At 51.9% G+C, this 26,098-nt stretch overlaps 2 protein-coding genes across 3 annotated transcripts in view; one reads left to right on the plus strand and one right to left on the minus strand.

Moving 5' to 3' along the window:
• The first annotated feature begins 7,497 nt into the window (after positions 1–7,497).
• Positions 7,498–8,493, plus strand: LOC135877858 (allatostatin-A receptor-like). The gene has a single exon (XM_065403390.1). It carries the CDS (start codon positions 7,498–7,500, stop codon positions 8,491–8,493), a length of 996 nt encoding a protein of 331 aa, XP_065259462.1.
• A 14,927-nt stretch (positions 8,494–23,420) lies between these two features.
• Positions 23,421–26,098, minus strand: part of LOC135877584 (copine-5) — a 178,801-nt gene continuing 176,123 nt past the window's right edge. For both annotated transcript variants that reach the window (XM_065403075.1, XM_065403076.1), the window contains 2 exons: positions 24,347–24,420; positions 23,421–23,609 (listed from right to left, as the gene is read on the minus strand). In XM_065403075.1, the coding sequence (XP_065259147.1) occupies positions 23,421–23,609; positions 24,347–24,420 (263 nt within the window). The remainder of the gene's footprint in view (positions 23,610–24,346; positions 24,421–26,098) is intronic.

Genomic DNA, 26,098 nt, shown 5'->3' on the forward strand with positions numbered 1-26,098 from the left:
CAGAAGTGCTCAGCGCTGCCCTAACTCTGCTCTGGTTGAACTCGATGGGTGTTTTACCATTAACTCCGATGGGAGCAGAGAGGGGCCAACACTGAGTCTTTGTAACCCCCGTTCTTGAGCGGACAATACAATGGTTAGTGCAAGAATGGTTTTAACAGTGCCATGGCTAGGTCAGCCATTACTGTGCAAGAAAATTGGATCCTATTTATACCCTGTTAACATATATAATTGAAATGAGACATTAATTGCTTAAAATCAGAGTGTACTTGTTAGAGCTAATTATGACTGAGTCAAATTAAGTGCTGACAATGATTATAGGTAGTGGTGACCCAGTTTCAGTGTGTATGTTGCATTGTTTTCTACTATATATTGGAATATTTGCTGTTACTTGGTTCTCTGCCCTGGCTCTAATTTGGGGGAGCTACAGGCCATGTGAAGGGCACTGCACACAGGCAAGTCATTCTGTGATGAATGTAGATGCTGTCGCTCATCTGACATCAAGCCAACGGGGTCACGAGTGGGACATTTCACCACAGAGATCCATCTGGACATGGGGAAAGCAGTAAGGAGAAAGCAGAACAGAAGGCCCTGCTGTGCATGGGGTGGTTCTTTGCTATGCACCAATGGAACTCCAGCGAGCTGCTGCCCAAACCTCTTGTCACTTGAAATTCTAGCCGGCTTCCAGCTAAGGTCTCCAGGGAGGAGAAGTGGCACTGGGTTAACCCACTGCGCCTCTCACTGCCCCATGCTGCTACAAGGCCAGGCATATGCAGGAACAGGTCCAGCATTGCTTTATTGGTACAGCTAGCCTAGAGCAATACTTGGGCATCACATGGCAGCAGCCACTGTGCTATTGACCGCCATTACAGCTGGTCACCGTAAGGGGACTCTAAACCAGCCAGATCCTTCTCCTGTGTGCCGCTGCGTCTCCTCTCCATCTGCCAGAGCGAGGATAAATGCTGCAGGCAGGAAGAGCTGGCATCTATTCCGGGCCCTGGCTCAGATTCACTGTGTGATCTTGGATAGGTCACTTCAATGTTCGAGGCCTCAGTTTTCAGGTCTGGTAAGTGCGGTTGGTCCTGCTTTGAGCAGGGGGTGGGACTAGATGACCTCCTGAGGTTCCTTCCAACCTGATATTCTATGTTTCTATGATTCTATGATTATCCTTCTCACTGGGAGGTCTAATCCATTGGCACTTATAAAACACTTGGAGATCCTCCAATGGGAAGGGGCTAAATTAGAGATGCTGCGTGGTACAGACAGAGAAAACGTGGCCTGGAGCAGTGAGGGGACATGCCCAAGGTACCATACAAAGCCGGTGGCCCTGACTGCCTCTTGGGGCTGTGGAATGAGGTCATGCTTCCATTCACCGCTCGCTGTCACTGGCCCTTCCAGGATGTGGAACTCCTCCCATGCCCTCCTATGCTAGTGAATCCCAAGGCTGATGGTGCTCTGTAATGGAGGGAGAGTGGCCCAGCAGGTAGCACTTAGCACCAGGCTCCTGGCAGCTGTTCCCAGCTCTGCCGCGCTGTCCTTTGCCACTGTGGCCAAGTCACAACTTCTCTGTGCCTCAGTTTCCCCATTTGGAAGCTAGGGAAATGACACTTGGGGGCCTGCTGGCAGAGGGGAGCTGTGAGGCTCTAACGCAGTGGTCCCCAACGCGGTGCCCACGGGTGCCATGGCGTTGCCAAGGGAGTGCTTCCGCCAGCCAACCCATCGCTGAGGAGCCCGGCCGCCAGACAACCAGCTGCCAAAATGCCGCGGAGAAGCGGCAACACCAAGAAGCGCCGCCACTGAAATGCCACTGCTTCTCGGCGGCATTTTGGCGGTGACACTTCTCGATGCTGCTGCTTCTCGGCAGCATTTCAGTGGCTGGTTGTCCGGCGCCCGCCACTCTCTTCTGGGAACATGAATATGCTATTGCAACAGAAAGGTTAGGGACCACTACTCTAATGGCTGGATTGCCAAAGGGATTTAAGCACCTCAAGATGTATAGAGATGCTTAGTGGCATTTTCAAAAGCACCTACCCGCCCTGATTCCAGTAGGAGTTAGGCACTTCGGTGGGGCTGTGTGAAAAATCTCACTCGGCACCTCTGTGCATCATTCAGTGCCTAAATAGCTTTGGAAATCTGGCTCTAAGGCACTAGTGTTCGCAAAGCGTTTAGGGACTGTTGGATGGAGGGCTCTGGAAAAAGGCCAAGTGCTCTGGGACAGGGTGTAGAGGGGCGACTGGTTGCTATTACGGCAACTGAGAGCCCTTCCCAGGCCACATGGTCCCAGCCTTTGTATGGAAGCTTCGATCCAGCCCAGCACTGCCCACGGGCTGGATCCCACCCGACCCCGCCGATGCTGCAGCAGAGGAAGCGGAGAATGCAGCACGCCCACTGGGAACTGCTGGGGAGGGTTACGGAGGCATAAATTAACAACCCCCCTGTCTTGCAAAATCCTGCCAGTGGCTCGTTAGTGACCACGAGTGGTCGCAGGGGACTTGGTTCTACACATCTTTGGAAAGCTGAGGATTAAAATAGCTTCCCCTTTCCACACCCCCCTTCACAGGCGGCTTTGGGACAAGTCTGCACAGAGAACTGAGTCTTTCTAGCCTGATTTGCCCAGCCCCAGGTAGCCTGGGGGAAACTGCTCTCTTCCCTCCCCATTTCCCATGTGGCCAGGGAGCATAATATGCCCTGCAGCTGCTGACACAGCCTAGAAGGATGCAAGCGCTGCCCTTGCCCAGACGGCCGGCCTGTGTCTAGACTCCTGAGCCAGGTGAGTTTTCTTCGTCCAGCAGCAGGTGGTACAAATGGCTCAGTCCCTGGGGTGAGAGAGAAGGTGTTTCATTGGCTTCAGAAGAGCCATTTCCCTGCAGCAGTTGCTGGGTTTGGCACAGGGATTGCAGCAAGTGTCCATTAGCCTGGGCGTTCAAGCCTCTGCAGTTGAAAGATTGAGCCGAGTGTAGACTGATGCCACGTCTGGATGCCCTGTCTTCTTAGTGCCATGAATAGGAAGTCTCTGGACCCGCTGCTCTGCCTCTCTGCTGTCATTCTCCAGTGCCTGCTGCTGCTGGCCACTGCGATAGACTCTAGGGGTGGGAGCCATGAAGGGACTCAGGCATTTGCAACACTGAGTGTCATGGTGCTGAACGTTTAGGTGCCTACAAAATCACAGAACAACCCTGCGATCCGCAAAGCCGGGTCAGGCGCCCAGGCTCCTGTTTGGTGACTGGGCAGAGCCAGGCACCTTAGAATGGGACCCACCGAGCCAGACGCTGGGTGCGGAGCTGCCTGAGCTAGCAAAGGGGAGACGCTGAGCGGTGGGCTGTGCTAAGCCTCTGTTTTCTCAGAGAGAGGCGCCTAGCTCTGCTAGTGATCCAGGAAGGGGAACCTGGAGGCAGGGAGCTCCAGGCACTTAAGGCGTTTCTTCCGGGAATGAGTTAGGCACCTGCCTTGCTCCACACAGAATGGCCAGAGGAGGTGCCCACCTGATAACTCTTAGCCCAGTGGTTAGCGCTCTCCCCTGCGAGGTGGGAGAGCCCTGTTCAAATCCTTCCTCCCCCTGTAGCAGAGGGGGGAACGGACCCTGGGTCTCCCACATCCCAGGTGCATGCTCAAACCGCTGGGCAGTGGCACCAGCGCCGCTTTCTCCTTCTCTGGCCAGATTGCGAATGGGACCTGATCTGGTGAGTGGCCTCTAAGTGCACCTACCACATCGGACCCCGCCTGCGTCTTAGGGGGCCGAATGCCTCTTTCCCTGGTCCCTGAATCGCTCTGGGGTAAGTCAGGAGAGAGGTCCGGAACGAGGCAGAAACACAGAGGCCGAGGGACTTTTACTCTGGAAAACGTAGCCACTGAGGGAGTTTAGGTGCCTGCAGAGGCCAGGGGAATTTTGCGGCTTGCAGTGGAGCCAAAACTGGGCCTCAGGTAGCTATGGATCTTTGAGCTCCTTGGCCAGATCCACAATCTGTTCAGCTTAACCAAGAGAAGCTTGAGGGGTGACTTGATCACTGAGAGCCTACACGGGGAACGAATACTGAACAGGGCTCTTCAGTCTAGCACTGAAAGATCTGCCATGGTGCAATGGCTGGAAGCTGAAGCTAGACCAGTTCAGACTGGAAACACAGCATCTGCTTTTACCAATGAGAGCAATTAACCAATTTACTGAGAGTTGTGGAGGATTCTCCATTGCTGACGATTTAAAAATCAAGATGGGATTTTTTTTTAGCAAAGATCTGCTCTCGTTCACACAGAAATGAATCCAGGCAGGTCCTGTGGCCGGTGCTGTGCAGGAGGTCAGACTAGATGATCACAATGGTCCTTTCTGGCGAGAGCTGAGCTGTGTTCCTGTTTTACAATGAGAATGACCAAAGTGGCAGAGGGAATGAAGCTGTGAGCTAAATGCCAAGCCAATGGGGCAGGCGTCCTAGTTGCTAGTCACGCGATAACACCGGAATTCATTGAGTGGATGCAGAGGATTCACCTCTAACTGGCCTAGGTGATTGAGAACCTGACATGGAGCCTTGCACATCCAGGCTGGTAGAAACTAATCCTCATTAGGTGGCTCATGTGCAACGCGCCTGGAGGGTCACGGTCCCTCTCCCAGTGCCCCTTTGTTACTCAGCAGTGTCAGGTTGGCAGCCAGCAGAGAAGCCAGTTAAAGGGTGTGAGTGAGGGTGGTTGGGGCATGGGAGGTGGTGTGAGTATAGGGTGAGGTAGGGGCAGAGACCAGAACAAGGGACCAGCCCTAGACTAGGAGAAATCTAGGAGGCTGAGAACATGGGAGTTTCTGAGCTAGGGCAAATGTGGAGACCATATGGGTCTGAAGGCTGAGAGGTGGCTCTGGGTCCTGTATACCAGCGTCCTCCCTGCTTTATCTCCACTGACTCAGTTATTGGTCCTCGTCACGCTGGGGTCTGAGCGCTCCATAAGCATTAAGTCACTTAGCCTTGCTCCCGGCCCCCGGGAGGGAGGTGAGTGTCATGATTTCCCCTTCGCACAGGAGGAACCAAGGCACAGCGAAGGGAACTGACTTTCCCATGGTCACACAGTGAACCCATGACAGAACTAGGAAGAGAACCCAGGAATCCTGACGCCCAGAACCTGAATGCAAGGCCGGCCCTTCCTCCCAGTGAGCTGACAGGATACATACACTGCTTCTGCAATGCAGATGTTGTAGAAAAGAAAGAGATGATGGAACCTTCATCTGTTCAGTCGACTCCCCCGGGCAGGGCACTAGAGAATAAACGGTTTGGCTAGAGAGATGGGGGGAGAGTGGGAGGGCAGGGGAGGGGGCAGAAATGGTTGAGTTTATTTCCAAAGGTTATTTTCTCAAAGCATTTTTCTGCCTAAGCAGAAGGAGGCTCAAAGAACTAGTTGGGGGGGGGGGGGGCAGGCAGGAGGCGGGGGGGGGGGGGTCTGGGGGTTACCTAGCTACGTGCTAGATTTTATTTTCTGGCTACTGTACCTTTACATTTCCACTGTCTGCAGACAGCCGATTTCTGGTGGGTTCAGATGGCTGCGTAGTGGAGTGTTGTACTCACTCTCATGGGGATCTTACTCGTGTTCCTTCTTGCTTTGTTCTTTTCCCATAAGTTAAAGTCAAGAGTCACTTGGCCTCACAGTACCTGGCTGATGTTGCTGCATGTGAAACAGCATCTGCTTGTTCAGGGCTCAGGATTCCCCCCCCCCCCCCCGCAGGTGGCTGATTGCAGGTTCAAAGAACAAGGCTTTTTGTTTAACTAAGGGGGGATATGATAGAGGTCTATAAAATCATGACTGGTGTGGAGAAAGTAAATGAGGAAGTGTTATTTACCCCTTCGCATAACACAAGAACCAGGGGTCACCAAATGACATTAATAGGCAGGAGGTTTAAAACAAACAAAAGGAAGTATTTCTTCACACAACGCACAGTCAACCTGTGGAACTCCTTGACAGAGGATGTTGTGAAGGCCAAGACTATAACAGGGTTCAAAAAAGAACTAGATAAATTCATGGAGGATAGGTCCATCAATGGCCATTAGCCAGGATGGGCAGGGATGGTGTCCGTAGCTTCTGTTTGCCAGAAGCTGGGAATGGGCAACAGGGGATGGATCAATTGATGATTACCTGTTCTGTTCATTCCCTCTGGGGCACCTGGCATTGGCCACTGTCAGAAGACAGGATACTGGGCTAGATGGACCTTTGGTCTGACCCAGTGCGGCCGTTCTTATGTTCTAACCACATTCTCCAGCCCATGGCAGCTTGACCAGCAGCAAATCGGCTCTTTCTAGTGGAGCAGCTGGCTAAGCAGGCAGGAATGCTACAGCAGCAGGGACCAAACCCGGCCCCTCTGGATCCAACAGCACAAGTCTCTGTCCCTTGAGCTTATTGACCCAGCTCTGTGAGCCAAGGCTGTGGTGGCTCATGAGCCCACTAGAGGGGGTTGGTTACACTGGGAGTCCTGAAGCAGCTACACTACAGGATTAATCCGAATTTATATAATTCGAATTTAGGAAACCGATTTTATAAATTCAAATGTATTCGGCCACACTAGGCCATTAATTCGGTGGTGTGCGTCCAAGCTACCGTAGTAGCATCGATTTCCAGAGCGTTGCATTGTGGGTAGCCAATAACATCTAATTGCCAATAACATCGAATTGCGGCCACACTAACCTTAATTCGGATTAACAATACCGATTTTGACGCTACTCCTCTCGTCGAGGAGGAGTACAGAAATCGAATTAAAGGGCTCTTTAATTCGAATTAAATGGCTTCGTTGTGTGGACGGGTCAAGCGTTAATTCGAATTAAAGCAGCTAAATCCGAATTAAAGTCGTAGTGTAGACCAGGGAAATAGGAATAACCCATCCCCTAGACAGGATGCTCCCTGCAGCAGGCAAAGGTGCTGAGCACTTGATGGCACCCAAAGGTGCCCAATACGCAGAACTGAGCAAGACCCAGGAGCTGCTGTTTTGCACAATGGGGGCGGGGGGATGGGCAGTAACTGAGCGGCCGGAGAAGAGCCATTCGGGAGTAGCCTCATGGTGAACGATGATGGCAGACTGAGCATCGTTCTGGCGTCGCACCTGGCTAGTGGATACGCACAGGGCGATCCCTGCCCACATCAGGCTAAGCACAGGGCAAGGAGTCAGGACTAGGGTGACCAGATGTCCCGATATTCAGGGCTTTTTCTTATATAGGCGCCGATTACCCCCCCTCCACACACACACACACACACAACCCGTCCCAATTTTCACACTTGCTGTTTGGTCACGCTAGTGGGACTCCTGGAGTCTGTGCCCTGCCCTTACTGACTCCTTGCATGACTTTGGGTAAATTAGTGTCCCTGCGTGCCTCAGTTTCCCCATGTGTAAAGTTAGGCTAATCCCCTTCCTGCCAGGGCTGCTGCTATGTTTGTAAAGTGCATGGGATGGCCAGACAGCAGGTACAACAGCAGGACCCAGTGGGTATTATTGGTTATTATTATTCTAGACTCTGTTGTTCTGCTTTCATTCAAGCTGGAATGATGGATTTCCCAGCCACCACAGCCGTTGTCTTCCTTGCCCACGACAGCACCCTGAACGACACCGCTGCACGCGGCACGGAACACAGCTTCCTTGGCTTGACCGTGAGGCAGCTCAGATACGTCTTTGCCGCTTTCTGCAGCCTGATCTTGTTAGTCGGTCTTGTAGGAAACCTGTTGATGCTGCTGGTCCTGGTCGAGGGTCTCCAGAGCAGCAGCAGCCACATCTCCACCCTGACCAGCACCCTCATGGTCAACATCACCGTCTCTGACCTGCTCTTCCTCCTCTACAACGTCACGGTGTTGCTGCTGACTTTTCTCCAGGAGGACTGGCAGATGGGGGTGACCATCTGTGTCAGCAGCCAGAGCCTCTCCATGTGGACTATGTTCTGCAGCTTTTACAGCATGGTGGCCACATCCATCCTGCGCTACATGGCCGTGGTCCATCCCACCTGCTCCTTCTCCACCAGTAAGGTCCAGAGGCTCCTGCTGTGTATGAGCATGTGGCTTTTGGGCTTCTTCATCTCCATCCCCAACTGGCTGCACCAAAGGGTCATGGCGGTTGGAGACACCCATTACTGCGTGCTCCTCCTGACCCCGGAGCAAACCTTCCTGTACTTCCTCCTCTTCGGGGGCGTTGCCTTTCTCCCCTTTGTGCTGCTGATGCTCCTGTGCTACTCCAGGATTGTCCAGTCCCTCTGGTGCCGGAGCACCCATGTGGTCCATTCGTCAGGGAGCACCCAACTCAACCAGAAGGCCACTGTCATGATACTGACCGTGGTGACGGTCTTTGTACTGATGTGGATACCTTGTTCTGTGGTGATCTACCTCTCTGCCACTCACCGCCTCTCTCAGACGCCTGCGGCTTTCGTGGCCTCTAGTTTGGCCATGGTGCTAGCCTACTCCAACTGCTCCGTGAGCCCCCTCATCTGCTTCTCCCTTTCGGACCAGTTTCGGGGCAGCCTGAAAAAGCTGCTCTTTCGGAGAGGCCCCAGGTGAGCCGGAACATGGAGCAGGCAGTTCATATGGGGAGGAGTGGTATGTAGTTAAGAGAGGAGGCGGGTAAGAGGGGACGTGGTGGAAAGATACAAAGTAATGAAGAGGAAGGAGAAGATAGACTGGGTGCTCCTCTGTACTCTTTCTGGTAAAACAGGAACTAGGGGGCAGCCAATGGAACTGAAAGGCAGCAAATCTAAAACTGATGAAAAGGAAATTCTTTCTTTCTTTCTTTCTTTTTGTTTGTCCACAAAGCATAATTAACCTGTGGAACTCATTGCTACAAGATATGACTGAGGGCAAAAGCTTAGCAGGATTGAAAAAGGATTGGACAGGTCTATGGATAATAAGAATCACTGTTGTGTTAGGGAAAAATAGGGATGAAACATTCAGGGCACGATTCAACATCTTAACTGACATTGACTCCCTGGAGTCAGGGAGAAACTTCCTCCATGGACAGGTTATTCCATAATTGCCCACCAGGAGGTTTCCTCTGAAGCAGCTGGGGCAGGGCACTCTCCCAGTGATGAGTCTGGACTGCATAATTTAGTTTGGCTGTTCCAAGTGCTGCAGGCCTGTCTAAACAGCAGTGAGCGCTCGCTCGGGGCGTTGTGCATTTTGGGGCCCCTGCACAGACTTGGTAAGTCCCTGTTATTGCTCTGACACGTGCTCGAGTGTATTTACTAGACACTGGGGCTGTCACTGATACCATGTGATCCTCAGCGCCTCCATCTAGCATGACAGAACTCCGGGAGACGCTATAGAAAAGAAAAGCAGTTTTGTACTGAATGCTTATCTCGCCCCATCAGCACTGGACAATTCACAGGTCAGGGATGACCCAGACTCTCCGATTTACTATGGAGTCCACTCAGTGTACAAGAAATGTTACACCTCTGTGCAAGCCAGAGCTCAGGCCTGCACCCCTTGTTCCTCAGCCCTTTGGAAGCCAATGACTGGGAGGATTGGGCCCAGGTTGCTTCTTTTGCTATCACGGGGTTGTTGCTAGAACCACCTGGGGCGGTTGCCATGCAGTAGCAAAGATGGTGCCCAGCAGTAAGTGTTTGGGAGGCTGGTCTCTCAAGTTGTCCATTAGGAGTAATCAGGCACTAGAGGGCTCTGTTGCCCCTGACAAAACCCCTCTCCCAGCCCCCGACAGAAGAGCATCAGAAGGGCCTTTCTGCTCATCCTGAATTTCAATTCTTCTTTGGGTTTGCTCTTGCTGCACTGAAATTAATACAGCCTGTTGCCCCAGGCAGGAAGATCGACATGTGCCTTGTGCTTCCAAGTGCCACACTTCACCTCTGCTCTGGATATGATCAAACCCTGGGGGGGGGGGGGGGGGGGGAATTACTGTTGATATGAGCCCTCCAATCCCAGGTCCAGGGTCTGCAAGTGGTTCCTACTTTTCGGATCGACTTTTCAGTGCCCCCAGAAATTAAAAAAAGCTAAACCCTGAGCCAAGAATTTGGGTGGGAGGGGGATTTTAGATCTGGAGTTATGGTTCAGTTCATCATGAAAATAGGAGCCACTATCAAAATCTGGACCTGGGATAATGGGTTGGGCTTGTCTCAGTGGTAACTCTGACCCATGGAGGGTGTGATCATACCCATGCAGCATTTTCTAGTGTAGACAAGGCCTAAGTCTGGCCTGTGTCTAGAGGCCGTGGGGTGGGGTGGGGTGTCCCCATGGAGGAGGGATTCCAGCAAAGAACGGCTACTGCTGGAAGTTGGTTTGAGCAATGGAAGCAGGATCTCCACCGTCTCAGCCTTGGCCTGATTCTGCTGTCGACTTTGATGGGAGCAGAGGTAGGACAGCGCTGAGTGCTACTGAAATTCCCACTCGAGAGCTGGTAGAGTTTTGTGCTTTATTGATTAAAAGTTAGTCACATATGTTAGGGCTGGGCAGTGATTTTCAACACACACACACACACACACACACACACACACGCACACACAGCCTTCACACACATACCCCCAAAGCCTAGTCCCCCATTTTCTTTTTTCTCTGTGTGGGTTATTACAGCATCACTGCACCTGCCTCACTGTTCCTCAGGGCCTGGCGAATCTCATGAAACGCAAACCAATTTCTGCAGCAAGACAAATGATCCCCAGTGTTCAGCATCAATCATAAATATGAATGCCACTGAGTGTATGCAAGCCCCTAACATGGCCATTTTTAAAAATTCAGACACCGGCTTGACATAATGGCATGGCAGCATGAGTGATTGGCCCTCTGTCTCTCTCGCTCTTGCTCAGTGCAGGAGACAGACAGAGAGAGACGGGAGCAAAAGGCTTTTATAACAGACAGATTATTTTTGCTGACAGACTCTAAAAGAAAGAATGGCCACAGACCCTGGATTTCTGCATTCAGATGAGAGACGTGACAATCAAGACAACTCCCACATGCCCAGGCTCCCGCTGTCTCGGCTCTTCCCAGCTCCCGGCACAGACACAGGCTGGCTCCCACGCGTAGCCTACAATCCACCCGCTAGCACTCTAGAGCCAGGACTTGTGCCACCCCAACAAACGAGGATTCTCTCTTGGGTTCTTAATAATAAAACACCAGTACTTGGTACCTTCCATCCGTGGGCTCTCAAAGTGCTCTGCAGAGAAGCCTCACAACCTGGTTTTTCTCCGTTGCAGATGAGGAACATGAGGTAAAGCGAATTGCTCAAGGTCACAGTGAAAGGCCCAAGTAGAACCCAAGAGTCCTGTCTGCTGAGCATTGGCGCACACTCTTAAGCCACTAGCAATCTCCCAGTGAAGTTAATAAGCCAGGGGTGGACAAATTTACTGACCATCTGAGTCACACACGACAATCTTCAGAAGTTCGAGAGCTGGGGCGTGCCTGCCGTGCTTCAGCCCCACTCCTGCTGAAGCTCTGAGCCCCCAAAATCCCTCCCTGCTGGGCAGAAGCCAGAGGCGATGTGTGACCCCCACACCCCAATTTTTGCCAGGGTTTGCTGACCCCACTCTGTCACCTGGTGCTGCTGGGCCTAGGGTGACCAGACAGCAAGTGTGAAAAATCGGGATAGGAGGTGGGGGGTAATAGGAGCCTATATAAGAAAAAGACCCAAATAAAATTGGGACATCTGGTCACCCTAGCTGGGCCCCTCCCTGCAAGGCAGCTGCTGGAGCCAGCAAGCTGGGAGCTGCGGCCATGGGGAGAGCAGCTGGGAGCTGCTGCTTTTGCTGCTGCCTGTCCTTGCAGAGCTAAAGCAGAGGCCCCTCCCTGCAGCTCCCCTGCCTCTCCATGTGCAGCTGACACCTGGGAGCTGCAGGGAGGGGCACTGAGGGCGGGGGGGGGGGGGGTGGCTTGCCTGGGCGTATGACTCAAGCTGTTGAGGGGAGCAAACTTTTTAATTGTGCCCCCCCCACTCTCAGCAGGGACCAATCGTCTCTGGCAGAAGCCCCTCGCCCCACCCCTGCACCCCGAGCTCTCCCCACCTCAGTCTGGTAGGTGGAGAATGGGGGACGGGGGAGGGGGGACTGCATGCGGCTCAAGGGCCACAGTTTGGTCACCCCTGTAATAAGCTGTAAAGTGCTTTTTGTTTCTTTAAAGGAGGAAACAAATGTTCATCCCTCCCTCAGCGATCCAGGAGAGGGGCTGGCCATTGCAAAGCACACGGGGTGGGGGCGCTAGAGTCCCTTTGCCAGGCGTAACCAGAGTGGGGCTGCTGTGTTGTCGGCAGGCTGCAGGGTCGGAGCGCTGAAGCAGGGCTTAATGCACAGACTCTCAGTGCATGTTTATGTGATGGCTGGATGCGTCCAGACAGGAGACGCACAGCAGCAGAGACTTTTGAGGCACTTGGGGTCACAGGACGGGTGTGACACAGCCCCTCGCTGGGCTGGATTATGCCCCAGGACGTGACACCTTGGCTCCCTGGTTTTTAAAGACACACTAATACATATTCCTGCTCTTGGGGCCTGACACTTTGCCCCTGGTGTCTGACTTTGTTCTTTTTCCTGCCCTTCCCTAGTGACCCCCCCTCTCCAAAGCCCAACAACCCAGAAACCCCCCGCAGCAGAATTCACACCCACATTGAGTCCCCGAACAGCTAGGGCACAGCGCACTGCTGAACTGCTACACAAGGCTTTAACAGCCATCATTCCCCGATTGTCAGCGTGTCAGTGCGTCACCCTCGGCCAGCGGGGCCCTGATCCTCGCTAGGAACCCTTGGGTGCCATTGCATGCATGTAAATAACCATCATCAGCCAGCCTCCTAACCCAGCTTCTTCACACCCAGCGTAACTGACTGAAATCGTCTTCTCTGCCAAGCCGGCTAACCCTAAGCTACTGCCAGTCTTTGATTCTCCTTTCTGGCCTTGCTGCCCAGCTCCGCTCTGCACTGAATCCCCTGGCCAGACCCTGCACCTGGGGAGCAGGCCCGGGAAGGTGAGTCTGACACACACATCTGCCTTCCCGTCCTGCGCTGCTGCCCCACAGCTGGTCAGCTTGGCAGGCAGCCTGGAGTTCTTAGCCAACTAGTCAGCCCAATTCTCCCACGTCCAACCTTCCCTTAGGCCTCTCAGCCCCAAGCACAGCCCCCCTCACAATGGGTCTGAGCCGGTTGTCTGGCAGCTGCCCCCTCCCAAGAACACCCCAAAGGGGCATCCTGCTGTAGAGGGGTGCTGGGTTTGGGGGAATGTGGAGCCGGGCAGCCAGGTCTGTCAGATGAGAGAGGGTCTGGGGAGATCACGGTGGATGCAGGGTGAAGGATGGGAGGCTGTACTCACGCTCCCCAGGATGCTTTGGGGAGGTTGTGGGAGGCGGCTGGCCCCACCTGAGCAGGGGCTGGGGCTGAGGAAGCAGTGCTGGGCGCAGGGGGACAGGGGGCGCCACGGGACAATTTGCAGGACTAAGGGCTCAGGTACTTGACAACTCTGGTAGCCTGGCCAGGAGAAATCCTGGGTCCTTGTTGAGAAGCACTTGCCATGGAGCATGTGGGGCCATCTAAGAGCAGATGCTGCGAGCCGATGGGGGGAAAGGGGGGAGGACTGGGCCTGTTAAGGCAGAGGAGCTCTGGGACATGTGCTCCCTGACGGGAGGTGGGGGTCCAGATGGAAGTCGTGACCATGCTGCGACCCTGGCTAAGTGGGCTGGCTGGCGGCTTGGTCCAGGAGAAGTTGAGGGGAGGCCCGGCCTGGGTGTGGCTCTCTGTGGGGCGGGGAGGGGCAGATGTAGAAATGGCCTGTAGTAGCTAGTGTGGAATAAGTACCAGCTAAGTACGAGCACTAGCTATTCCGGAGTAGTTCATGTGGCCCCATTCTGGAATAAAAGTCACTCCATTCGGGAAGAATTGCTCCCTTTGGAAGCACACTAATTCTGGAATTAAGTGACTTTAATGACAGAGGAGCAGGGGTGGCTCCAGGCACCAGCGCAGCAAGCGCGTGCGTGGGGCTGCAAGCCGCGGGGGGTGGCCTGCTGGTTGCTGTGAGGGCGGCAGTCAGGCAGCTTTCGGTGGTGCGCCTGCGGGAGGTCTGCCGGTCCCACGGCTTCGGCGGCAATTCGGCGGCGGGCACGCCGAAGGCACGGGACTGGCAGCAGCAGATCACCCGCAGACACGCCGCCGAATCCACGTGACCAGCGGACCGCCCGCAGGCGTGCCGCCGAAGGCCACCTGACTGCTATACTTGGGGCGGCAAAAAACATAGAGCCGCCCCTGCAGAGGAGAGTGTCCACATGAGCCACTCCAGAATAGCTAGTGCTCTCGTTTAGCTGGTACTTATTCCACACCAGCTACTCCAGTCCATTTCCCCATGTAGACGAGCCCTAGAGTTCGCTTTTCCCTCCAGCATCAACTATCCCTCTAGCTATTCCAGACTAATTTGCTCGGCAATCATGATTCTGATCAATTTCCCCATGTTGACTGCCCTTACAGCTGCCCCATTTTCATTCGGAATAGCTGAGGAAGCTTAACATGGCATCTCCTTGTTGTAAAGCAGTGGGTGTGTCAGTTAGCAGCAATCTTGCCTATACCTCTACATAGTGGTTTGTAACGGTACTAGAGGTGTTGAGGGATGTCTGGAAGTAGTTGGTGTTTGCTCAGAGACAAGGTGAAAGTAAAGTACCCATGTGTGTGTATAGGACACTCCTGCTGGGCGCCCTGGAAGGCCAGGCTGCAGTACTGCCAACCCCAAGCAGTCTAAAATAATGTCAGGTCTAAAAAAAAAAAATTTGGTCTAAAATCATGCACTTTTGATACAATGATGAATTTTGGGTTCCTTTTTCTTTGTCTTCTCTTTTCTGAGCCTTCAGGAGCTGCTCAGGACAGAGTTTCTCCACAAGCGTGAGCATTAGAAAGTTACTCAGACTTGTCTTTCAATGAAAGCTGAGATGATCACCTGACTCCAGGGGCTGGGGCTTTAAGAAAAACACCAAAATATCACAAGACTTGTGACAAAATCACCAGCGTTGGAAACACTGAGTTTGGCCCCATATATTTTATGGCTCTGTGAGTTCCCCATCCTCTGTCGCTTTCGTACCACTCACTATTCCTCTTAGCTGATCATCAACAATGCAGGCAATGGGCATCAAGTCTCTTAGCCACAGTCGGGCAATGGGCCTTTTAGGGGGCCCGATTATTTTAGGTAAGGGAAATGCAGTAGATCGAATGGACTTCAGAGCAGCATTTGATATGATACCACATGGGAAATTATTAGTTAAATTAGAGAAGGTGGGTATCAGTACAAGCAGTGGAAGATGGGTAAGGAACTGGCTAAAGTGGAGAAAGCAACAGGCTGTGCTGACAGGTGAACATCCGACTGGAGGGAGGTTAGTAGCGGATTTCCTCAGGATCAGTCTTGGGACCAGTCTTATTCAGTGTCTTTATTAATGGCCCTGGCACAAGAAGTAGTAGTGTGCTACTGAAATCAGGGGTGATACAAAGCCGGGAGTCATCAGCAATACAGAGAAGGATCAGACGCTCTACAGGAAACTCTGGATGACCTTGAAGACTGGCCTAATAGAAATGGGATGAAATTCAGTAGAACAAAGAGCAAGGTCATGCACCTAGAGCCTGATAATAATCGTGTCTGTTGTAAACAGGGGGCTCATCAGCTGGAAGTGACAGTCACTGGGGCGTGTGGATCGATCACAGGATGACTGTGAGCCAACAACATGAAGCACCTGCAAAAAAAAGCCAGTGTGACTCTAGGCTGTATCAGGCGAGGCCTTTCCAGTAGAGAGAGCGAGAGACGTGTTAACACGATAGCACAAGGCACTGGTGAGACCTCATCTGGATACAGCTCTGATCACCCATGTTCAAGAAAGATGAATCAGACTGGAACAGGTGCAGAGAAGAGCTACTGGGATGATCAGGGGAATGGAGGGCCGGTCTTGCGTGTGGAGATTAAAAGGGTTTGGCTTGTTTGGTCCAGCAAACAGAAGGCTGCGCGGGGATCTGACTGCGCTCTACATATACATCAGGGTTAAACAGCAGGGAGGGAGAAACTCAAGAACAAAGTTGGCACAAGAACAAATGGGGATGAACTGGCCATGAACAAATTCAATCTGGAGATGAGAAGAAAGGTTCTAACCGTCAGAGGGGGAGGCTCTGGTGCAGCCTCCCCAGAGGCATTGTGGGGCAAACAACTTAATTTGTTTTAAGTGAGAGCTGGACAAATTAGGATTTTGGGGTTGCTTGTGATGGTGGTGGCCAATGCTCAGCAGCCCTAAGGTCCTTTCCAGTTATTGTCTTATATTCCTAAAATCTCATGCTTCAGCCTACAGGGGTCAGGAGGGATATTCCTGATGTATTGGTAATTGTTTGGGGGATTTTTTTGTTTTGTTTCTTTTTAGTCTCTCTGAAGCATCAGAGATGCCGATGGCTAGAGATGGGACATTGGATGGGGTGGGATGGTGCTCTCAGGTGGTAAAGAGAATCCACTGTTTTACATGCTTGGCTGGTGTGACTTGTTCTGATGGCCAGATCTGGGGTTGGAAATGAAATTTCCCCACGTCAGATTAGCAGGGACCTTGGGACCATCCCCTGCAGCATGGAGTGTGGATCGCCTGCTGGGAGCGTCTGGGTCTATCTCACTCAATCAGTTCCCTGCCATCACAGGGGCCTCTGGCACCAGGGGCACCTTGGTCCTTCCTCTTCTCTGCCTGTGGCACACGATCGTCTAGTTTCCTGTGGGCTGTAAGACTTCGGTCTCATTTCAGTTGTTGGGTTTAGGGTGCGGGTGCTGGGTGGGTTGGTGGCCTGTGATCTGAAGGAGGTTCTGTCTGGATGAGCTGGTCCCTTCTGGCCCTAAACTCCATGATGCTGTGAGTCATTGCTGAGCTTTGAGCAGCATCTCTCTGGTGTGGTGCTCATGGGTTGGAACTCGCCATCGCAGGATGGAGCCGGATTAGAGGGTATCAGGCTAAGGAAAGGGCTGGAGAGTTACATGGCTAATCAGAATATCCAGAATGACAACTGTATAAACCTAGAAACTGAACAGGAGTTTGGGAGGGAGATAAACCCCCGCCCCTTCTAACTAATGGAGCTGAGGAATCTGCGTTCCTTGGGGCAGTTACCTACTGCCGAGTTTCTTGTACCTGCCTCTGAAGTGACTGGTCCGGTTTAGTGGGAGGCAGGATGTTGCTGGACGCCGTGGGCCGTGGGGTGATCCAGCTGCTGTTTCTCTAGTTCAGGATGGCTCCACATTCTGCTAGCTCCTGACCGAGAGCTCAGCACCATGATGTCACGTCAGTGCCTCACAGCACAATAACGGGGCTGCAGTAGGACAGCGTGAGTCAGCCCCTCCCCAGGCAGGATTGGCTCATAAAAGCCGCAAAGGTGGGCATGGAAGAGCTCTGTTGTGGGGAGAGGGAGGACTGTTTTCAGTGAGTGCATGGGGCTCAGGCACACCAGACGCGGAATACTTACCTGCCACACATCGCGATGAACGCCCGGTATGTACTGGTACGAATCTCCCCTTTCCCATGTGCAGCCCCCCCCCCCCCCCCCCCCACACACACACCACCTAACCACAGGGGCTACTGAAATAATCCGGACAGGCATTTTCTAGGTCAGCAGTAGAGGACAGAGGGTATGGACAGAGACACCTGGGACAAGGTGTAGAGTGTCCCAACTAAGGCTACATCTACACTACAGGGGGGGGGGGGTCGATTTAAGATACGCAAATTCAGCTACGCGAATAGCGTAGCTGAATTCGACGTATCAGATCCGACTTACCCTGTTGTGAGGACGGCGGCAAAATCGACTGCCGCGGCTCCCAGTCGACAGCGCTTACTCCCACCTCCGCTGGTGGAGTAAGCGCGTCGATTCGGGGATCGATTGTCGCGTCCTGACGAGACGCGATAAGTCGATCCCCAAGAGATCGATTTCTACCCGCCGATTCAGGCGGGTAGTGTAGACCAGACCAAAGAGCTGTGAGGCAGAAGTCCAAACCAAGGTGGTTACAGAGCCTGGGCTGGGAGGGTCTCTCTGCTGAACCTGTTACAGGCAGACAGCGCTGGGCATGGAGCCGTTAGCTGCCATGGTTTCTGAGTGTTCGCCATAGGGTGTGCAGACAGAAACCGTGCTTAGAGTCCGCTTGGCTGTGAACTGGTTACACAAACTTGATCCTTGCTGGGCAGCCCCAGCTCTCCCTTCGATAGGTCCAGAGCTCTGGAACACTTACCGTGATTCTGTCTACATTCTGCTGGGGTCTTGGGGCCCCAGTGAGAACGTGGTAGCTCCCTGCCGGGGTTAAGCCTTTTCTATGTAGATGGGATGGAGCCATAACCGTGCTCCGGAACTACAGAGAGACAGGGTCGGGGAGGGGATATCGTTTATTGGACCAACTTCTGGTGGTGAGAGAGACAAAAGCTTCCGAGCCGCACAGGGAAAGGTCCTCCGAGCAGCACAGCTAAATGCAGGGTGGAATAGATTGTTTAGCATAAGGAGTTAACGCATATTGTAAGGCAGTGCCTTTCCACCACTCCAGACTGTCCCCCTTCCAGGAGTCTGATCTGTCTTGCGTACCCCCACGTTTCACCTCACTTCAAAACAACCTGCTTACACAAGGAGATGTAAAAATACAAAAGGGTCACAGCCACTAGTACTGAAAAACTGACTTTCTCATTTTTACCATCTAATTATCAAATAAATCAACTGGAATATAAATCTTGTAATTACATGTCAGTGTGTAGTTTATAGAGCAGTACAAACAAGTCATTGTCTATGAAATTTTAGTTTGTACTGACTTCGCTAGTGCTTTTTAATGCAGTCTGTTGTAAAACTCGGCAAATATCTAGATGAGTTGATGTGCCCCTGGAAGACCTCTGCGTACCCCTAGGGGTACATGCACCTCTGGTTGAGACCCAATGTTGTAAGGGGCCATTCAAGGCAGAGTGGCCCATTAACACCTCTGCAGTCATAGGTTAGTGAGGGGGTTAGTGGGTTACAGATTGTTGTAACAAGCCCTACATCCAGTGACGGTGCTGTGCAGGTTTCCGAGAGGTCAGATACAGAGTGATGGCTTTGTGAAAAGTGTTTGCCCCCAGGTGATAGGGTATTTTTGTCTTTTATCATTTTCCTGTGCGAGTTCATCCAAGAGTGGAGTGATTGTCTAGTTTCACCCGCACAGTTGTTGTTGAGGCATTTAGTGCACTGGATGAGGTACACCACATAGAATCATAGGGCTGGAAGGGACCTCGCGCGGTTATCTCGTCCAGTCCCCTGCACTCATGGCAGGACTGGACTCATGTTGTGATAGGCACGTATAGGACCCATGGAGCTTGCAAGGTGTGTTGTGGGGGGGGTGGAGCAGGTTTGCAGGTTTTGTAGCTGCTGTTCTGGCAGGGTCTGGGGCTGCTTTGAGTTGGTGGGCGCTCGTCTGTGGGGAACCTGCTTCTGGTGAAGAGTTTGGAGAGGTTGGGGGTTGTTTGAAGGCCAGAAGTGGGGGTTCAGGAAAGATTTCTTGCTGGATGGGGCCCCCATCGAGTACGGGTTGTAACTGTTTGATGGTGCTCCGTGTAGGGTACACTCTAACGCTGTGAGAAGGGCCCTCCGCTGTAATCACTCCCGGGCTGACTGAATCCAGCCCAATCAGCAAGAGAAGGCTGCCACCTCTGATACCCTGAGCCTGCCAGTCCCACCCCAGCAGGAGACAGAGAATGGTGGGGGTTAACAGCAGATTTGTTCAGGGACGGCTGCTGAAGCCAAAGGGCTCCTGCCTCAAGCCAGTTTCCCATCTGGTGCTGGGGTTTCCAGCTGGGTGCAAACAGCAGCACCAGGGGAGAGTCCAGGGGTTCTAGACTTTCGGCCCAAAGGGCAGGAGTAGGTGGGAGAGGAAAGGACCCGGGGGAACATCATGTTGTCATGGTCCTGGCACCTTGGAGACAATGCGGCTCTAGCCGAAGGCTGCCGCAGGGGCAAAGGGGAACCTGAGAGCAGTTGCCAAACTGGAGCTGGGGAGGCAATGCCTCCCATCTCTTCACGGTGCTGAAACGATAACCAGAATGGAGACAAGGGAGTCAGCCTAAAAGAGTGAGCGAGCAGGAGCCAGAGCAAAAGCAAATGGTCCTTCAAACCCACCCCTGCAGGTAACTCCCCAAGCGAATCATTTTCTGTAAGGCCCAGCTCCGTACCACCAGCGCGTGCAGAGGTGACCTGAGTTCTGTCTTTCTGCTCGTCAGATCTCCTGTGATGGAGACACCATTTTATGGTGCTGTGACCTTCTGGGGCCCTCGGAGGGCAGGAAATCAGAGCAAGCTCATTGCTGTAGTAAAAAGCATAGTTTATTTTAGTTTAAGGCAATCCAATACAAATCAGCTCACGTCAGACATTCGACACAAAATACAATAGTGTACAGTCTAGAAAGATCACCACCCATGCAAATAAAAAATCAAGTGAGTGGGAGGGAGGAGAAAGAGAAAGAGAGAAAAGAGCCAAACTTCCCCAGTAACATGCTGGGCAGTTGCGAATTCTCAGACCTTGGAGACACCTCCTGTAGCTTGTAAAGAAGAGTTGAATTGGAGGAGAGACTGTACAGTGGCCCTCTTCCCGTGGAAACGTATACACCCCATCTTGGAAGACTCGTGTTCCTTCAGCAGCACGGGCTAGCTGCCCTCATGGGCATAGGGCTTGTGCCTGATCTGACAGGTGTGATTTCACAGCCCCATGTCCACGCCTCCTGTGCACCATCTGCTATCCACACCAACACAGAGCAGGGTGGGAGGACAGCTCGGCCATGCAGCACATTACAGAACTGGGCACAGGACTGCACTGGCATGCATCACCCAATAGCTACACTTGTACAGAACGGGGCATGGCACTGCAGGGTCTATGGCACCCGCTAGCAACACATGGACAGAAACGAGTACAGAGCCGCCGGCCAAGCACTGCCTGCTCGCCCCGCTCATGCAGTGCTGGGCAGCAGTGGCACACTCGCCCCCTCTGACTGCTCTTTGGGGCTTCTTCATTTGAGTGGCACTTGCACAAAGGAGCATTGCATGCTGCCGATGCAAAGGGGGTTGTGGGTAGGTCACATGGTCATGACCTCCCCACACCCCCGGAGCTCAGTAAGTTCATGGTCAAAGATCCCCGCCATCAGGCAAGCAACTCCGAGGAGGCCTGGCACTCCCAAAGCAACAGAGCCACTCGCTGGCCTCAGCCTTTTCCCATTCACCCCAAAACCCCACGCTGAATTCTGGAGGTGACTGAGCAATGCCAGGGCATCACCCTTCTCCTCATCAGGCTGGGGGGGGAGGAACATGAACCAGGGGGGCTCTCCCATCCTGGGTCAGAACCCTGCCCAATAGGCTGAAGGTTCTGAGAGTCCCCCCTTCTTCCCCCTCCCAGGTCTTGTGTGCAGTTAGACAGCTGCTAAGCTCCCCTAGCAGATCAGCCCCGCACGTGACTTAGGCAGCTGAACACCTGCCTTGCCCTGGTTGGTGACTCACAAGCAGAGACAGGCGGCTCCCTGCAGCCCGACGCCAAACTCCAGGGGCTTAGCACCCCCCCTCTCCTCAGCTTCTCCTGCTGGCTAGCTCAGGCGGCTCCCTGCCCAGAGTGCTGGCTTTGTGGGTCCCAGTCTAAGGCCCAGATCTCTCTCCATTCATTGTATAGGAGCCAGGGCACCTGAGCCAGGCATTGCGGATGGCAGGGGGTTCCTGTGACTGTCTAGGGGCTGTGACACTCGGCTCCCTTTGGGGAGCTGGGCCTACCTGCTCCTGGTGACATGTGCCCACTGGGATAGGTGACTGGCTCCTCATGTCTCCTCCCACTCCAGTGCTATGCAGCTATAAGCCTGGATTGGATCCTGTCCTTGTTCTACCTCTCATGCAGAGGAGAGCAGTGTGATGGGGCTGCTGGATCCTGAGCGCTAACACTGAGTTGCTGGGTTGCATCTACCTTTAATTAGGGCTCCATTTCCCCCCTAGTCCTCTTGGGAGTTTGTATTGTGGAATCTGTGTCTCACGGCAGGAATCTCCTAAAATACACAAAGCACTTAGGGCTCCATTCTGTTAATCACCCACTGGGCCATTGCTAACCCTGGGGAGGGAGAGGAATCCACAGGGCAGTCACACATGGTAATTACCTAGCCAGTTACCCGGCTACTGTTACACAAGGAATGTAGCTGGAGAATGAGGATATCCTTGGAGTTTGATTATATAGAGGTCTCCTAGCCACCCCATTTCCATTAGACACGGGGTGTGTGTGTCAGCCCTGGTCTCGCCAGGGAGCCAGAAACATGGAACCAAACTTGTTTTTTAAAAAGGCAGCCCCACTGAGGGGCACCAAGGGCAGCAGAATGTCTAGGAACCGGCTGAGACGAGCTCGCTGATGTTTTAGAGCTACATTCACCTACTTTGTTCCCTAGCCTTGTTAGAGCTTTTCGTAGCGGCCAACAGTCCTGCAGCCCTCATTATAAAAAGTAGCAAAAGAAGGAGGGATGTTCAAACCCTACCAAAGTGTCACCCTGTCACCCTGGGAGTTACAGCAAAGGGACACGCTTTCACTTAGCCCCAGGAGCAGAATTCTCCAAGCGTTAATGCACGTATAGCTTGTGAGTCGACCATGGGTGATGAGGTTCAGCTTTAATTTTGGTGCCGGGAGCAGCCACAAAATGCATATGTACTAAAGGTCAAACTAATGCGTCCTCCCCTTGTAGTCAGAGCAGCTCCATGACACATGACAATGTGCCTTCAATGTTAAAAGGTCCAGAACGGTACGGGAAGGGCTCTCTGCACAGATCAAACACAGGGCTTAAAAAGCATGATGCGGTTATAGGCAAAAGCCAAAAAAAAGCCGTGTGGATCTTTGCCAAATCGGATTGATAGGAGATGGAGCATTAGTAACTCAGAACAACGGTGCAGCCAGAACAACAGCAGAGAAAACAACACAGATACCTGATGTCTGAAGCCAACCAAAAGTCTGCCAAGCTGATATATAAGCCAAGCCAGCGAACAGCAAGGAGATGAGGAGAAATTTCAGCAGACTGGAGACAGCAGGTGGACTGTACATGGGCTATAAAATACTCAGACTCGTTTGGAAAGGGGAGGAGTAGAAAGAGGCTGGGGGACTTGGCGGAACAGCTGATCTGCCGAGAACCCAAAGAAAAACAGGTGACGTGGGACTCCACTCCACTGTCTGGTGGGGGTGACAGCTCACATCTCCCTCCTTTCCCCTCCATCCCCCTCCCAGAGAAGAAGCTTGTCAGTTGCTGGGCTTGTCCTTTTAAAAACTCCCCCCACCCCACCCCGCACGTCCTTTGTGTCTGAGTCCCACAAATCCTTCCACTGACACATGAGGATGAGCAGTGTCGGAACTCAACAGCTTCACCATCTATCTGCCTACAGCCAAGTGTGGAGAAACAGTCCATGGAGGAATCTCACTGGAAGCTCTGACTGCCTTGGTATCCAGCTAGAGAGAGAGTAAACAGTGGACACAAGAGGCCTTGGGTTTTTCCCTCGCTCCTCTTCCCTCCTGCTCGTCAGATCTGCGTCTGAAGGGTGGGGCTGGTTGGGGTGTATGCAGGGGGCGCTGGGTTTGGCTTGATGCCACGTCCCTTCATGTAGGAAATGAACTGGTCTGGGATCTCAGCCAGGACATCTTTGGCCAAGCGGGCCATGCTCAGGACGTGGTTCCCGGTGCGGTCGATGTAATCCCGGAATGGAACAAACTGGGAGAGAAGGAAAGCGTGTCAGACATACGAAGAGCGGAGAGATTTTCAAATGGAGCTGGGGGACACTGCTGCTATGCAGACTGTCAGCAACACATCGGATGTGGGGGGGCCAGATGTCCTACCTAGCCTTCTTAGGGCTGTCCTATGTTTCCACTAGCCAGCCTGCTTTGCATCTGTCCTATGGAACTGTAGTGGGTTGATGGCTACAGTGTGGTGTGAAGTTAGAGCCACACTGGATGAGTGGATTTGATGGTTTTGGAAAGGAAAGATTCTGAGAAGGGGGAGCCAGGAAGCGTTAGTTCTAGCATGTACAGATTAGAGAAGCACACTGAGACCTGGTATGGAAATGAGGGTCTAGGGGTTTTTCCCTATCCAAGCCGATAGGTAGCTGAAACATGGTGTTTTTTTGGTGCTTGATAATTGTTCTACCCTTCTCCAGAGTCTCCACTGAAATCCTTCCCCATTCATCTCATATTATCGAAGGCCAAGGCAGGCTGTGTTAAGTGTGCCAGATCCTCAGATGTGCTGCTGCCACTTGTCTGATCTCAAACACTGTCATGGTTCAACAAACTCCCGCTGCCCTAGGACAGGCCTGCTCTTGGAGTGGAAAACCTGAGCCTGCCTGAACCCTGGGCACGCTGGGGAGGCATGGAAGGTTCCGGGATGGTTTCTGACATGAACTAAATGAAATGAAGGGGAAGGAAAGTGCTGAGCTAGGAACATGTTGCTTTTACCTGGACAATGTCTCGCTCAGCGATCTTCCCTCGGGACGAGATTCTGATGTCATCACCATCCAGCTCCACCATGGCTGCGATGGGGAAGGGGAGAGCACAGAGGGTTATTTGTTCAGTCAGTGACACGCTGGGAAGGGATCCCCCGGATATTTCAGTACAGAAGAGGCCTAGACTGGGGCTATGATGAACAGTGCTGACTGCGCGAGGGGAACGGGCAGCACAGTGGCAGAGGAAATTAAAAAAAAAGTTAGGATGTTTAAAGAATGAGAGAAAATAATATTATAATGCCCTTAAACAAACCAATGGGACACACGCATTGGGAATATTATATTCAGTTCTGGTCACCCCATCTCAAACAATGATCCAACAGAAATAGAAGGGGTTCTGAAATGGATGGTGAAACTGGTTAGAGGCTGGGAAAGGCTATTGTATGAGGAGAGACTGAAAAGATGTGGACTGTGTCCTTTAAAGAGGAGTTGTATAAAAAGGACATGATTAGAAAAGAAATAATAAATAAAAGAAATAAAAGAAAAGAAATAATAAATAATAATGATACCAAATACCAAATAATAAATCACACAAAGAAGGTAAATCAGGAGCTCCTGTTTACCCAAAATACAGAGCAAGGAGCTATTCAAATAACTTGACACGCAGCATATTTAAAACTGATAAACAGAAATGCTTTTCCAACACAACATTCAATCAACCTATGGAACTCACTGCCACAAGATATCTTTGTGGCCATGAGTTTAGAACGCTTCAAAAAAGGATCATTGCTTCTGGGAATAATTAGGACATCAACAGTTACATTAAATAAGATTGAACAAGACTCTGCTGTACCCTGCAGGGAGCTGGACCTAAATTCTGTGGCAAGCCCCCTGGATTCTAGCGTAGAAAATTTATATATTCTGCAGCAGCTTCAGCTAAATTTTTAAAAAGTTATTTAATAGAAGTTTTTATTAAATGAAATATTACAATGAACAATGCAACCAGCATAGCAGCCTCTGTGTTATTTATTGTGGGGTTGTGGGATAAGGAAATTAGGTGTCTGTTTCTGCTAAAATGGTCAACAAAGAAACAGATAATGATGACACTGTCATTGTCATCTTTAAGTTTCAGAGTTAACATGCAACTGAGCTGAAAAGTGGTCAGTTCACACCTCTCAGAGATATTTTTTCAAAAGTGAAAGAGGAGCGAAGCTACTAAATTTCTGCTTAACCAACAACCTGCTATAACGAAGATGCCATTTAAAAAAAGAAAGCCTTCGAGGAACTGGACATAGATATCAGCTGATGGGCAAATGGAGAACATGACAGACTTTGTACTTGGGAGTCACAGACGGAAATCAAGTGTGTTGTCGTGCAGATTGTTTGCAGCTGATATCAGATCAGATCAGAAGTTAGTGCCGGCATCAATGAGATTGAGGCTGAAAGCAAAAGTGCCAAGAGTTGAGCTCTATGACATGGACAAATTGAGAGAACCAGATATCAGGAAAGAATACAACGAAGCTTGGCATAAAAATACCACATCTCTGGTGAAAGAAGAAATGGACATGGAAGAGACGTGGAACAGTGTAAAAAAAATGGGGTTACGAGAACGGCTGAACAAGTGTTGGGTACAAGGCCAAACCAAAGCAAGCGAGGTGGATAACAGATGAAGTGTTGCAGCCACGTGACAAGCACAGGAAACTGAAATAAAAAGGAGGACAAAAGTCTAAGAGCCGAGTACAATAGAGTGGCAGAGAGTGAAAAC

Source organism: Emys orbicularis, chromosome 4, assembly GCF_028017835.1.
Source record: "Emys orbicularis isolate rEmyOrb1 chromosome 4, rEmyOrb1.hap1, whole genome shotgun sequence".
NCBI lineage: Eukaryota > Metazoa > Chordata > Testudines > Emydidae > Emys > Emys orbicularis.